Source organism: Sceloporus occidentalis, unplaced genomic scaffold, assembly GCF_023333645.1.
Source record: "Sceloporus occidentalis isolate IW3139 unplaced genomic scaffold, rSceOcc1.0.p SCAF_1, whole genome shotgun sequence".
NCBI lineage: Eukaryota > Metazoa > Chordata > Lepidosauria > Squamata > Phrynosomatidae > Sceloporus > Sceloporus occidentalis.
This window is the reverse complement of record NW_028316981.1, coordinates 170,965,694-170,980,212: the sequence shown is the minus strand read 5'-3', so window position 1 is coordinate 170,980,212 and position 14,519 is coordinate 170,965,694. Positions and strand designations below refer to the sequence as shown.

At 42.2% G+C, this 14,519-nt stretch overlaps 1 protein-coding gene across 2 annotated transcripts in view; it reads right to left on the bottom strand.

The window, feature by feature from the left end:
* Positions 1-14,519, bottom strand: part of ARHGAP9 (Rho GTPase activating protein 9) — a 52,900-nt gene that overhangs the window by 7,446 nt on the left and 30,935 nt on the right. For both annotated transcript variants that reach the window (XM_089482241.1, XM_089482246.1), the window contains exons 5-14: positions 13,808-13,918; positions 11,195-11,256; positions 9,519-9,600; positions 8,482-8,577; positions 6,669-6,767; positions 5,516-5,627; positions 3,257-3,367; positions 2,023-2,121; positions 1,609-1,686; positions 202-255 (exon numbers count right to left, since the gene is read on the bottom strand). In XM_089482241.1, coding sequence (XP_089338367.1) covers positions 202-255; positions 1,609-1,686; positions 2,023-2,121; positions 3,257-3,367; positions 5,516-5,627; positions 6,669-6,767; positions 8,482-8,577; positions 9,519-9,600; positions 11,195-11,256; positions 13,808-13,918 — 904 coding nt within the window. The remainder of the gene's footprint in view (positions 1-201; positions 256-1,608; positions 1,687-2,022; positions 2,122-3,256; positions 3,368-5,515; positions 5,628-6,668; positions 6,768-8,481; positions 8,578-9,518; positions 9,601-11,194; positions 11,257-13,807; positions 13,919-14,519) is intronic.

The window sequence follows — 14,519 nt, the reverse complement described above, 5'->3', positions numbered from 1 at the left end:
TTATTTTGAACTTCCAGCCAAGAAAGGTCCTGTATCTTTCCAAAATGTGCAGGCTGCATTCAGAAGACCAGTTGGCTCAATTACTGTACTAGCTGTCACTTGACTTGCTTGCTTTGCATTCTTGTTCTGTATGACCAGCACAGTTACAGAGTCCTTGATTTCACAAAGATAAAGGCAAGAAGGAGCAGCCATTCAAATTACCTTGGCAACGTTGCTCCGGGAAGACATAGCGCCCATCTGATGTCACTGCTCGCTCTGCAATGAAATATATTAATGATGCAGAATGCCATGAAAAGTACAGGCTCCTCTTAAAAGAGGTTAAAAGACAACCAGTGTGTGCTGTAGTGGTCTGAGCGCTGGACTAAGACTCTAGAGGCCAGGGTTCAAATCCCTGATCAGCCATGGAAACCCCTCAGTAACCTTGGGTGAATCGTATTCTCTCTGCCTCACAGGGAGGCAAAGGCAAACCCCCTTTAAGTAAATATTTCCAAGAAAACCCTGTGATAAAGTTCCCATAAATTGGAAACAACTTGTAGGAACACCTCCACCAGGGATAAGAAAAAAGCAAGCAACAAGCTGCAACTCTCTTATGTCTCTGCAGGGCCCAGAACTTCACAGATCCCTTCATAATTGTCATCCATATTGTACTCACACACATGCAAAACAAAGGGAAACATGCTCCTGGGAATCTCCGGGAAATGCTGTTCTCTTATATAACAAGGCATATGGCCCTGCTTCAGCAAAAAAAGTGTGACCTTTTTGAACATTAAATGACTTTTAAAATACATTAACGCTGCTCCCCCCTTTCAAAATCCAACATTTTGGCAGTAGTGCAGCTTAGATGTGATGGGAATTGTTGCTTGGACCTGTCCAAGTTGCCCACCCCTGTTTTAAAAAGGGAAATGTAATATTTTCACAGTGGACACCCACAGCATCATTCAGATTTAACAGCTTTCCTTACACTTCTGTATATTAGAAAGTTAAACACTGCTTCAGCTCTTACTGTTGTCTATAAACGCTTTCTTCCGACCTATAATTTATACATATAAATTTTATACATACTAAAGCAGCATGTATATATATTTAACAATTTCACTTTTTTTAAATGTAAAAAGAACAGTTGCAAACTTGCTATAGTGAAGGTGGTGGAATGTGGATTGGTAATTCCATAGCTACTAGCCAATAGGTAGCTCACCACCTCTGCTTTGTTCTTCAGATTAAACTGAACCATTTGGGGATATGAGGAACAGCATTTTTTCAGCATTCACTCCAAGGTAGAAAAATGTATGTTAGTACTGTACATAGTGTAGTAAGAAACCTGAATCCAATTGTTAGTCTGAATTAGAATAGATATATTGATTCAGTGGAACTAAGTGTTCATTACCCAAATTATCATTGATTCAATGGCTCTGTTCTAGTTGGGCCTAATAATTGGATTTCAACCAAGGTGCTTACAAACTGGCCACTGTGCCCTTCACATAGTACATCTCTCTTCAACCAAAGAAAACCATCATGGTGGAACATGAGATAGTTTTGAGGATCAATAGCATCTTCCATTGCAACCCCCCTCCTCCTTTTCTGGCTCACACAACCGCTGCAAATACTCACCACGATCAACTATGAATCTCAATTTCTGAATAATGGCCAGGTTTCCACTGACCCTGTAGATCCCATCTACATCCAGACCTAAAAGGAAGGAAGAGACTGCTGTGAATCCCTTTCAAGGCTATAAAATTGGCAAAAGGGGTCACCAAACCAGAGAACCAATACATAGAATGCAATAGATTAGATTAATAGAATGGAATAGAATAGAATAAATGAACAGATCACAGCTCAGGTTATGCTTTAGGTCAGAGGTGGGAAAAGTACAGAACTCCAGATATTGTTGGACTGCAGCCCCCAGCTTTCCTTTGCTGGCTAGGACAGTTGAAAGCTTCAGTTCAACAACATCTGGAGGGCCCCATGATTTCCACACCAGCTTTAGAAAGGATGAGCTGTGAGCACATAGCTAGACACACCTACCTCTCTGTTCCACAGCTTCCACACACTGCTGGACAAAACGTGGGACTGTACCGCCTTCTCGTTGGCATAGGGCTTCTAGCCGGCAGCCAAAGACCTGGTCTAGGGATAAAAAGGGAATTAGCTTAATAGAGATGTATGGTCTGGTTCTGTTGAGAATGTAACTGCACTACTCCTCCCTCCCCTGCGTAAGCGGTGTTGTTGATCTGATGATCTGAAGGAGGCTCCCATCTGACATTTCCATAGGGAACTCTCTAGTTCACACCTTCTGAGACTGTCAGTGAAATATCCGTCACCTTGACTTAAACATTCCCTATGTCTGTGTGGCTTGAGATGCATTTTGGAAATGAGATTTGTGGCGGGGGGGGGGTGCACCAAGGTTTTAAAAATTACTAGCATTGATTGATTGATTGATTGAGTGTATATCTCACCTATCTCCCAAAGTGGGATCCAAGATGGCTTACAACAATTTAAAAACAATCCAACAAAAATATTAATTTACAAAAGTTAATAAAGAATTAAATATCAACATGATTAAAAACATGATTAAAACAACTAAAACACTAAAAACGCTAAAAACATGTTTAAAATAAGGTTTTTTGTGTGTATGTGTGTATGTATACGCGCGCGCACAGATACACACACAAGGAGATCACGCAATGTAAAAGTGTGTACATTTAAAAAAAATGTATACAGGCATGTATGGAAAAATCTGTACATTAGAAAAATATGGACAAAAATGCATTTTTAAAAAGGCCTAAAATTAGACACTGACTTCCATGTGGGTGGGGGGAAGAGCCCTCCAACCCAATATACAAATGAGAATGGCACAAGAATGGAGAAGTAAGAAATGCAATGAGAATAAAACTGTTGAATTTACTTACTGCCCACCCATCCACCTCCCCAGAGCAGGCTGAGGCTGGATTGAATCAGCCTAGCAATGCTGAGCATGTTGCAGCCAACTTGAGTGAGCTACTAGAAACGTATGTGTAAATTCTGGAACAGTGAAGGAGGAATCCAAAACAAGAACCTGCTGCCAAAGCTCTCACAGTGTGGGATCTCTATGTGCAAAGGCAGACTTTTTCAGGGCTCCTCCTGAAGCATGAAGGAAGCCTGCCAGAGGCAATCAGGATGGGTGCTATGGGCAAAATACCCGCTCCATAACACTGCTAATAATCCATCCTCTCCAGAAGCAACCTGAGCTATGATGGCCCTACAGGGATTTGGCTAGTCTCACCTCGGATCAGTCCTTTTTCCTGCAGGCTCCGCAGTGGTGGCCGCTTGGCAATGAACCGTCTCAGCTTGCTCTTGACCCGTTTTTTGTAGGCTCTGTCAGGACTAGCAGGTGCTAAGATAGGAAGGGAGGGGAGGAAGCAAGAAAAGATATTAAAGCAGCTTCAGCTCTTGCACCTGAAGACTCTCACTCTCTGCCACCTATGCCAAGAAGGCAGCAATATGATCTCAGATTCTAATCAGGATCAGGCATAATAAGAAATCTATTAGTGAATAAGAGGAGAGGTCCACTCATGAGTAAGGGGGATGTCTACTCTCAAATAAGGAGGATGTCTATTCACAAGTAAGAGAGAAGTCTAAAATTTGAAACCAATTTTTATTGAAATTAAAATAATACGCTGAATACAAATTCATTAATCAAATAGTTGAATTACAAAGATACAAAAATGTTCCCCACCTTCAGAGAATTAAGAATTCTTTCTGGCTTTTTTCTCCCTCATCATTTTTTACTTCTACTTATAAATCTAACTTTTATTTCTATCCATCTAAGCCTCTATTACAGCAAGTCTTTCCTTATATAATCTACTTAAATAACATAACTATTTTGTAAATTATCTTATCCACAATCCATGGAGCATTTTATCATTAACTGAGTTTTAGTTTTACATTTGCCAATATTATGTGCCCGATAAAAGATAGAACAAATAGCTATTAGGCTGTTTATTAAATTTTCATTCTGTTATCACCAAAACTTTATATTATCAAATTAGTAATTAATAATCATTGAATCCAGAAGTACACTTCTCCACTTTTCAAGTGTCATGTGACTTAGGCCCAGTATATATGGGCAGGAAGCACCATAACCAAGCCAATTCTAGGGTTCGGGAGCGCACAGCAACCACACACTCCCGAACCCTAGTGCATGGTAGCAGCAGCGCCATCATGGAAAGGCGAGAATGAAGAGAATGATGACACTTCCTGTCTGCAATGTGCGGACACTGCGCCATAATAATAATAATAATAATAATAATAATAATTTTATTTATATTTCCCACCTCTCCCCATGGATTGAGGTGGGATTACAGCCAGTATCAAATCAATGATACATCATAATTACAATCATTTAAAATCAACTCATAAAAATCAACTCATAAAATAACATATCTAAAAAACACACGATTTACAAATACAATTTAAAAAACGTCCTGAGGTAGATATATATTTGGGGTGATTTCCCTTATAAAGGGTCAGAGGGGTATGCTTTCTGGAAGAGATGGGTTTTCAGCGCCTTTTTAAAGGCGTCTAGAGTGGAAGTGAGTCGAATCTCTTCTGGGAAATTATTCCAAAGCGTTGGGGCCATAGTTGTAAACACTCTTTGGTGAGTGGCTATTAATCTCACTTTGGGATGTTCGAGTAGGAGCTTCCCAGTTGTTCTGAGAGTGCGGGGCGGATTGTGTAGGGAGAGGCGTTCCCTCAAGTAACTCGGGCCCAAGCCATTTAGGGCTTTAAAGGTGATAACCGACACTTTGTATTGGGCTCAGAAGCTAATTGGCAGCCAGTGTAAAGATTTTAATACCGGTGTAATATGGTCCGATCTAGGTGTCCCCCTGATCAATCTGGCTGCAGCGTTTTGAACTAACTGAAGCTTCCGAACTTGGTACAAAGGTAGCCCCATGTAGTGGTACAAAGGTAGCCCCATGTAGAGCGCATTACAGAAATCTAAACAAGAGGTTACCAATGCATGTACTACAGTTTCAAGGTCCTTTCGGTCCAGACAGGGGCGCAATTGGCATATCAGCCGAAGCTGTTACCAAGCACTCCTGGTCATCGTATCCACCTGGGATGATAACTGTAGGGATGAATCCAACAGTACTCCCAAACTGCAGACTTTGTCCTTTAGGGGAAGTGTGACCCCGTCCAGGACTGGATGGCAAATCTCCCTGCCTGGGCCTGGGGTACCTATCACGAGTACCTCTGTTTTTTCTGGATTCAGCTTGAGTTTGTTTTCTCTCATCCAGCCCTTGTGTGGACCGGAGGCTACCATGATGGCGCAGCATCCAAACATCACAGACAGGAAGTGGCATCATGGCGGCGACCTTTCCTATTTGCAGTGCTGCTAAAAAGAAGCTGCTCTGTGGTGACAGTGCATTGGCGCTGCAGCATGCGGCCACTACAGCACTGACACAGGGCAAAGACAGGTGGCACAGAGCTGCCCGTCTGTCATGCCCCCTAAGTCCTTGAACACAGATAAGAAAAATCTCACCCTTTGGGAGCCCTGGCTCCTCTTCCTCCTCAGCACTGAGGTCTACAAGATCAGCACTGTTTGATCTGGAGAGTGGATAGAAGAGTGGCTCCTCCAAAGGGTTCTCTTCATCCTGCAAATTGGAAAGAAAGCAGGTTAAGCTGGGATGGGCAAAACTGCCAAATGGGCTTAACTTCACTCATTCGGTCAAATTGCAAAATACTCTGTTTCTTCATTAGTTGGGGTGGCCACTGGGATACCATCCTGACCCACACTCTTCCCATTGCTCTTTCAGAGTTTCCAACAATACAACAAGATCCTTGCATTCGTCTTTAATGTCAGCCTTGCTCAGGCCCATTTTTAATTCATGCTGTGAGATGCAGGTTTGGAGAGCAGAATGAAGATAGAGAAGAGACAAAAGTCTCAGGATGCTGAAAAAGATGAGTTTATTATTGCAAGTAGCCCAATGTGTTTGAGCCCGGTAATATTTTACAATCTTCTTTAGGGACAGATAAATGGTAAAAGAAAGAAAAGGGACAATACATAAACAACAAAAATTAAAACACAAAATCGATATTGCAAATTGTAACTTCTCTCCTGTTACAATGCTCGTTGTTTGTGTAGTGTCCCTTTCCTTTCTTTTATCTGTTATTATCTTGGTAGGCTCTTGCTAGATATTTATTTAGTATATTCTGTGCTTTCAGCTTTTCAGAGAGTTTGGATGCAATCCTTCACAACAGCACTATTTCAGAGACATGAGACAAAGGACCTTCTCAAATAGCTACTCCAGTGTTCTAGAACTCCCTTCCTAAGGAGGCTAAGCTGATCCCCTACTTGTCTTTCTTCAGGTGACAGGAAAATACTGATATATTTTCGTGCTTCAGGGACTTCCTTTTTAAAAAAAATTTTTTTTTTTTAGAAAGGACTTTTAATATTGTCTTGAAAGGTTTTTTTATGAAGTTATAAATTTTTAATTGACACTTTAACTACAAGTTTGTAAGAATCTTTTCTATGATTTTATCTGTATCATTTTGTCTTATTTTTGCAAGCCACCTTGAGACCTGATTCTGAAAAAGGGGCAGGATATAAATAAAGTGCATAAATAAAAATGTATGTTTTTAAGAAGAGTCACAGGAATTGAGGTTGGTTAAGTCTCTTGGTGTACGTCACTCACCAGCCTGTGGATGACCCCTCTGATAGCTTGGTACCACTCTTGGCTGACAGCCTCACTGTCTGACTGCAAGAGATACTCATTGCCAGTCACGGTGCGGAACTGAGGAGAAGAGAAGAGAAGAGGACTTATAGGATTTGTCAACAGTTCCATATAACTCATTGTCCTATTTTTTTAGTACATATCAGCTACTGTCACACAAAACATTAAGGGGTGGTTCCCACTTGCTATATACAACGGTTTAAAATACACCGATATCAGCAAAACCGAATCAAAATAACCCTGGTCTTATCCCGTGTTCCGAATCGCTTTTTGATGATCATTCCTATTTGGCTATTTGAATCGATGTATTTCCCCGCCATCGTTTCTACTGAGAATAAAGCAGTGTATATATAAATTGATTCTGTCCCCCCCCTACCTTTTTTGGAGCTGCCAATCATGGCTACGTCAGCATGACGTAACGTTACTCCGGAGTACCGGAGACCGGTTTATCTTTTACCTGCGTTTCCATTTCACTGGCCGTTTGTGATTCGCTTTTTATTTGCCGCTTTTTTTTTAAAATGGCCAATGAAAGGCGCTTAAGTGATCAATTGTCATAGCGCCTACAGTCTTTAAATTCCCTAGTAGCCTGACCCCTCCTTCTGTTTGCTGTTGCTCCTTTTGTTTTACCAACAATCATGGACACTCGCCATAAACTTGACCAGATTTATTTGATGATCATCATGCTTATTGAGAACTTGATGCACCGATGCGCAATTGTGATGATGTTGTGTGATAGTGGTGAGCATGAAGAAGAAATGACTGAATATCTTGTTATTATGGAACTCTTGCTTCCTTTCTATCTGCAAGCCACTCGGATGAGCTTTCAACCGATGCTTAGAAGGTGGTGGATATACCCCAAGACTGATGTGCACTGGAACGTTTATGCCAGAACTGTCTGGTCTGACTGTAACTGGAAAAAGCACTTCAGAATGCCATGAGTCAGGAATCCTGGCTTAATAAATCACAATGTGATGAACTCATCCCATTTATTACTGCTTCACTTATTTTTCACTAGTCAGTGAACAAATCAGGATTTGAATTCAACTACAAACTATGATATAAACCCCGCTTATGATCCCAGCTTGTTTGGCAGCATTATACTATAATCCTTAGTTGATACATAATGCAGAGGCAACTCTTGTGATGAAGTAATGAAAGTAATGAAGTGGGAGTGCACAAACAGTACGTACATACCAGCATTACATCACATTCACACTGTGCGTTATTAGGTCAGGATTCCAGGTTTAGCATTCTGTGCAAATGTGGCTATTATCTTACAGTACAAGGGCAAGGAGTATGAAAAGTACATTCGGCCCTCCATATCCATAGATTCAACTATCCACGGCTTGAAAATATTCAAAGTGCATAGAGAGTCCTCTCTTTCTATCCTAGACCACAGACAGGTCATCAAGCATCAGGTCTGGCTGCATCTACACTGCAGAATTAATGCAGTTTGACACCACTTAAACTGCCATGGCTCCATACTATGGAATTCTGGGATTCATAGTTTTGTCAGATATTTTCCGTTTTCTGTCAGAGAGCTATGGTACCACAACAAATGACAAATCCCCAGATTCGATAGGATGGAGCCATGACAGTTAAAGTTGTGTCGAACTTCATTAATTCCACAGTATGGCAGCAGCCTCTGTGTCCTTATGTAGGAATAACAGACAAACCGGGGCAGAGGTGGTTTAAACAAAAAACCTTAATCTGACCCCATGTGTCTTAGGTCAAACTTGGCTAGATTCTATTCCCTGAATATTTACATACGTACATGGATAACATTCCTCTTGCTGGACAAGTCTCTGGCCCATTCAATTCGAGCACCACGTAAATCCACACTGCTTTCTGGTCGGCTACCAGATGGAGTCTGCAGGAATGAAGAGAGCAGGAATTAGGACATCTCAAGATGCTGTCTGTCAAGCTCGCTCTGCTCCAGAGTTTGCTGGGAAAGGACAAGTGTGTCCTGTGCAATGTGAACATGCAAAAACTAGCTATGGATGAGGCTGAAGCCAGTTGGGGGTAGAAGTAGAAGTGCCAAAGACAAGTGTGTCACTAGTGGGTGCAATGATGTGGACCACACGAGGTGACACCTAAGTTGGGGTGACACCACTGATCCCCAAACATCTGACTTTGGCAGAAATGAGTTGTGCCTTTGCCTGCATCCCTTTAAATGCTGAAGAGAGGGTGTGAGTGGGATGAAGCTCAGTAGAAAAAGAAAGGAGAGGCCCCAGGTTTTTTAAAAAAATATTTTTAAAATTTTAAAATTTTTAATAAAAAAATAATTAAAAAAATTAAAAACTTTTTATTCTTTTTAAGTTTTCTTTTACAACATTACATCTTACACTTTTCACTCTAACTACATGAAACAATGTACATACAAATACCTTTTAGGCTGTGTGTGTGATACTGTAATTTAAAGGTATACTTTTAATATTGCTTAATATTGCTAGTTGTTTATGTCACAACCATTGCCATTCAGTAGTATATAGGAATTACGATTTATGAGTCACATTAGTACAAAAGACATTACTGAGGATTCTATACGTTGTGGTGTGGAAGGCGGTCAAGGGGGGAATGATACCATGAGTTACACACTGGGTGATACCAACCCTAGCCACAGCCAAAAATGTATAAAGCCACTGCTTCTCTTTTTCTCTTTGCCATCCCCTGCTTCCCCCTCTATCCATAACCCACTTCACCGAGTGGTCTGATTGGGGAATTAAAGGCCACTGATGTCAGAGATCACATCTGAAATTAGACTGGGCTGTAGCCCGCCCATCCCATATTACCTTCTGCGACTCCACTCACCCATGCAGCTGCTACTTTGGGATCCTTGTAGAACATGAGGCTGTTCCCAGCCAACACCAGCCATGAGGATGCCCAGCACTTTCTGGTGGGTTGCAGGCAGGATGTCATAAGAGAAACAAGATGAGAATCCATGATGATAAAACTGCTGACATATATATTCAGTACTCCCCTCCCACACATATGTTGAGACAGATGCTTCCACATTCAGTCATGCTACACGAGTAAACATCCATTCATCAGAATAAGCACTGTACTGATATAGATTACCAGACCTCATCCTTTGAGTGACAAAAGACAAAAGGAGACTTTTGTCATTAACCTCTACTGGAACTGAACATGGTGGTTAATGGGCATGTTTTCTGCATTTTCTCAGGGGTCAGATCAAAGTGAGACACAGGATGCTTCCAGCTAATGTAGGGAGAGAATAATTAGCTCTCCAAATGCTGCTGGACTTCAATTCCCATTGGCTCTGGAATGCATGACACAGTCAGTAATGATGAGAGTTGCAACCCAGCAACATCTGTGGGGAGCCAAAGGTTCCAAACCCTGAGATAAGTTCAGCCGCTGTCCTATGCAATTGCCTTGCTGCATTTATGGAATTTTACAGAGGGTCCAGATAGCCCTTTTCTGTATTCCCACTGCTTCTCCCATCTTTTTTTCTTTCTTTCAACAAAACATCAGTTACAGAGGGAAAGAATATCTGCAAAGCAATTCTGAACTGGAAGCATCTGTCTAGAACTGTCTCCAGAATTATCTATAAACTACTATATATACTCATGTATAGGTCTAGAAATTTTAGTCAAAAAATTGACCCCCAAAACCTGAGTTGACTTATCCACGCGTCAATGCAAATACAGTACTTTAACTCTTATTTTTTTTAAAAAAGGAACCATCCGCTGGTGAAAGGCAAGAGTGTAATCTGTCCTGGAAGCACTTACACATACATCCAGCTATTAGTGTGAGCACAGTTATGCCTGCTGGAATTTTGTAAGTTCTTTAGCATCATTTTACTTTCCTTTAACCTTCAGATCCTTTGCTACATGCCCCTTAATTTTACCCTCATGAACCTTATGCATGGTTCATATCACAATCTATAATTTTGGCCCAAAACCTGCCCTCAATTTATACATGAAATCAATTTATAGTCGAGTATATATGGTACCCATAATCCCAGAATCTGGGCAGAAGGGAAGGATAGAGAATTTCCCCCAGATCCATGCTAGTCTCCTTATAAACATCTTGCTAAAGATACTGAGTCACAATTCAGACACATACATGGGACCAGACATGTGTATCTGCTTTAGAACAGATTATGTAGCAGCTTCAAACTCCACATGTGCCATTCTGCTGGGTTTGACTCCCCTTCTCTTGTGGAGGGAACACAAGCTCAGCTCTCCTTTATTACAGCCCCTGCCCCATCTGTGACGGCAGCTGAAAAAGGCCCATTATCCACCAGCAGCCCCTCCTAGCCCCTTTGTCTATTCATGGCCAGGACATTGCTTGTCAAAATCCCTTCAGCTGTGAAATGCTACACAGTCAAAGCTGAGGAGCCAGCCAGGTTATTGCAAGGGATAGACAAGCATTCTTGGATTCCACCAAAAGAGAAGGAGAACAAGGACCCCCTCTCCAAGGGCAGTGTCTGCCCTCTCCTCACCACTGGAGTGCCAGCTGGGTACCTGAGTTTCCGTCCTCCTTCTGCAATCTTGGTTTTGTTCAGCTGCCCAGATTTCTCCACCACCTGCAGCGAAGAAGCTATGTTAGACAATATCCTCAATGAGTCTTCTAATCTTTCCTAAACTGCACTCTACTTCTTCCCACAGTTCTTGCTCATCACAGCTCATTATTCTCCGCAGATTCTTGGTCTAAGCAATGCACCATCCCCATGGTGACCAGATGTCATAACCACAAAGGAAGACAAGAAATGTAGGACTTTCAAGGAAAATATAGGACATTACAAAATAAAAGCATGTTTCTTAGCAATGCTCAAAATGGAGGACATGTTGAAATTCCTCCTGGACAGGAGGTTGAAACGTAGGACATGCCCTGGAAAAAGAGGACATCTGGTCACCCTGCCCATCCCTAAATGAGACCTGGCTCACTAGAAAGAGAGCCATCATGAAGAGAAGCTGCTAACAGTAGCTTGGGAAGAAATATAAATTCTCAAAGGAGTTGGGGAAAGAAACAGAAGAAGCAATAGCAAGTAGCAAAAGCAAGTACAGTACACACACTATCTGTAAGTTTCCATACATCTGAACAAAAAGACTGAAGTCTATGAAAGCACATGTTTCCAGCTTCTTTCAGTTAGTCTCAAACAAGATTCCTTTGCATTGGTAATTTATAGGGACAAGCCAGGGCAGTCTGGGAAGAACACCCTTGAAGGAGGGGACACACATTCTAGTCTATGTGACATGGTTGAGATCTCTATGGCCCTGTCTGCACAGGCCAAATACAATGGTCTCTCCCCATTCTCCACATGGGAGACCAGATGACACACACACCCAACAATAGCTCTGGTCAATGATAATGTCCAGCATGTTGAGCACCAGGACTGGCCAATGCCTCCCTTAAAATGAATTATAAAAACATGATTTTTATTCCAGCTCTTCTGGCAAGATCCAGAACCCTCCATTCCAAGATCGGGCAGCTATTTGAAAGACATCCCACTGAGTTGCCTGACACATCTGTTGCTGCCATACTCACTCACTGTAAGATCAGATCAAGGCACCCAGCTCATGCAATCGTCATTGGGCACCTCATTTTGACTTCAAAGTGAAGAAACCCATGGTGATTGCGGATATGTTGGGCGGCTCAGTGAGACCCATTTCAAACAGCTGCTACATGTCGTAATGGTAGGTCCAGGTAATGGGGTAACGTCAGGCAGCTCCAGGGCCAGGATACTCTAGTTGCCCCCCAGAGTATCCAGCCAGTGCAGATACGTGCCCCACTTCTTCCCCAAGAATGCATTCTGAAACCCATTAGCCCTCTTGACCACTCATTCCCCAACCTCACAATTGGCAACACCAGTGCTTCAGTAGGTGGGTCCAGGGGGTGCAGCCTGCACCATGTGACACTCCAGAAAAGAGGTGATACTGGGTTGGCCCAGTCTATCTAGATGCCACTGCCTCGTTCTCTTCATAAGGAAAATGAATGCTCCATTGGCACGGAAGAAGCCGAGCACCCCACCACCTTGGTGCTGCTGCCTCATTCTCCTCATCAAGAGAATGAGTGCATCACCTCCAGAAACCTCTCCCCCAGGAAGTCGACACACACACACTGGGTGACACCAGGGGTGGGAGATGCCACTGGGGAACACATGGTTCTTCATTTTCTTTGCCATGCATCCTCCATTCCACCATAGCCCTCTACCTGGGCAGCAGTCAGTACGTCAATCAGGTCAGGCACAGGACAGATGGGATATCGAAGTCCTACCCCCAAGCTAAGGAACCTCCTGCTTGACATGGTACAGCTGAGTTTTGGGCCATGTGCAAGGGACAAGAGTTTGTTCCACCAGATTCTTTCAGGGAATAGGGACAAGGAGACCCCACCAAGCAATGGGCGGGAGGGAGATTATTTCTTTAACTACAACTTCATCCAGGATTTTATTCAAGATGGTGTACATGGTTGGCCCGTAATTGCCATTCTTTTACAATTACGACACCACTATGGTACAGCCAGCATGGCATAGTGGGTGTCAATGTAGGACTATGACTCTGGAGAGCAGGGTTAGATTCCCAGCTCATCCATGAAACCCACTGGGTGACCTTGGGCAAGTTGCATACTGTCAACTTCAGGGGAAGACAATGGCAAACTTCCTTTGAACAAATAGTGCCAAGAAAGCCCCATGATAGGTTCACCTTAGGGTCACTATAAGTCAGAAACAACTTAAAGGCAAACAGCAACAACAACAACAACAACAACCCTATGAGGTACTTAGGATCATAGAAAACTTTAAACTGAGTTAAACTTTAAACTGAGAATCGTAGAAAATTAGTTTAAACAAGTTTGCTCCATGAGCACCACAGGCTAAATGGTGATATCCCTGGCATTAGCTCTCTTAGTCATATGACTTAGTCATATCGGTCCCTGATCCTAGATTTCTTCAATTTGGCCCTAGAAAATCCTTTACTACCTTGCTGGCCTCACTCTTCCTCCAGTTTTTCTCCCTCAATTCAGCATCATCCAGAATTTACTGGATTACAATTCCCATCATTCCCCGTCTGTCTAGCCAGAGGCAAGGGGTAAAGTCCAGCACATCTAACCACTGCTCCTCTCCAGTGGCTGTGACTTACATGAAGGAGATCAGGGCTGTGTGAAGGGGAACCATTGGCAGGTGTGGACTCTGGGCATTCCCCTAGCCAGGCCTCATAACTGTGTTGGGAAAGGTTCCTGCGATGATTTCCCTGTAAAGAGAGAGGGGGAGAGAGAGAAATGAAGAGGGTTTCCCATCTACTTTGTGTGTCCAATCACTTCCTAGAATCATTGTCCTCCATTCCACACATCCTGTACAACACTCTCCCTCATCATACATACACAACAGTGACATCACTAGGAGGTGCTGGGGGTCTGGACTGCACCAGATGACACCCTAAAGGAAGGGTGACACTACTGCTCCTCAAACATCTGCCTTTGTGTAGAAACAAGCTGTGGTATTCGCCTGCATCCCTTTAAAGTGCTGGAGAAATTGTACAAATGGGTTGAGGCTTAGTGTGAGGAGAAAGGAAAGGCCCCAGCTTTTACATTTATTTTTTTTAAAAAAAATAAAAATAAAATATTTTCTTTAAAGCATCACATTTTACCAAATTTTCTTTAAAACATCATATTTTACCAAACAAAACTACGTATAAGTATAGTAAATGCATTTATGCCATGCATGTGATATTGTAATTTAAAGGTATAATTTTAATTTTGCTAGTTGTTTGTGTCACAACTACTACCATTGCATTCACTATTATACAGGAATTACCATTAATGGGTAACATTAGTACAAAAAAAATTATTAAG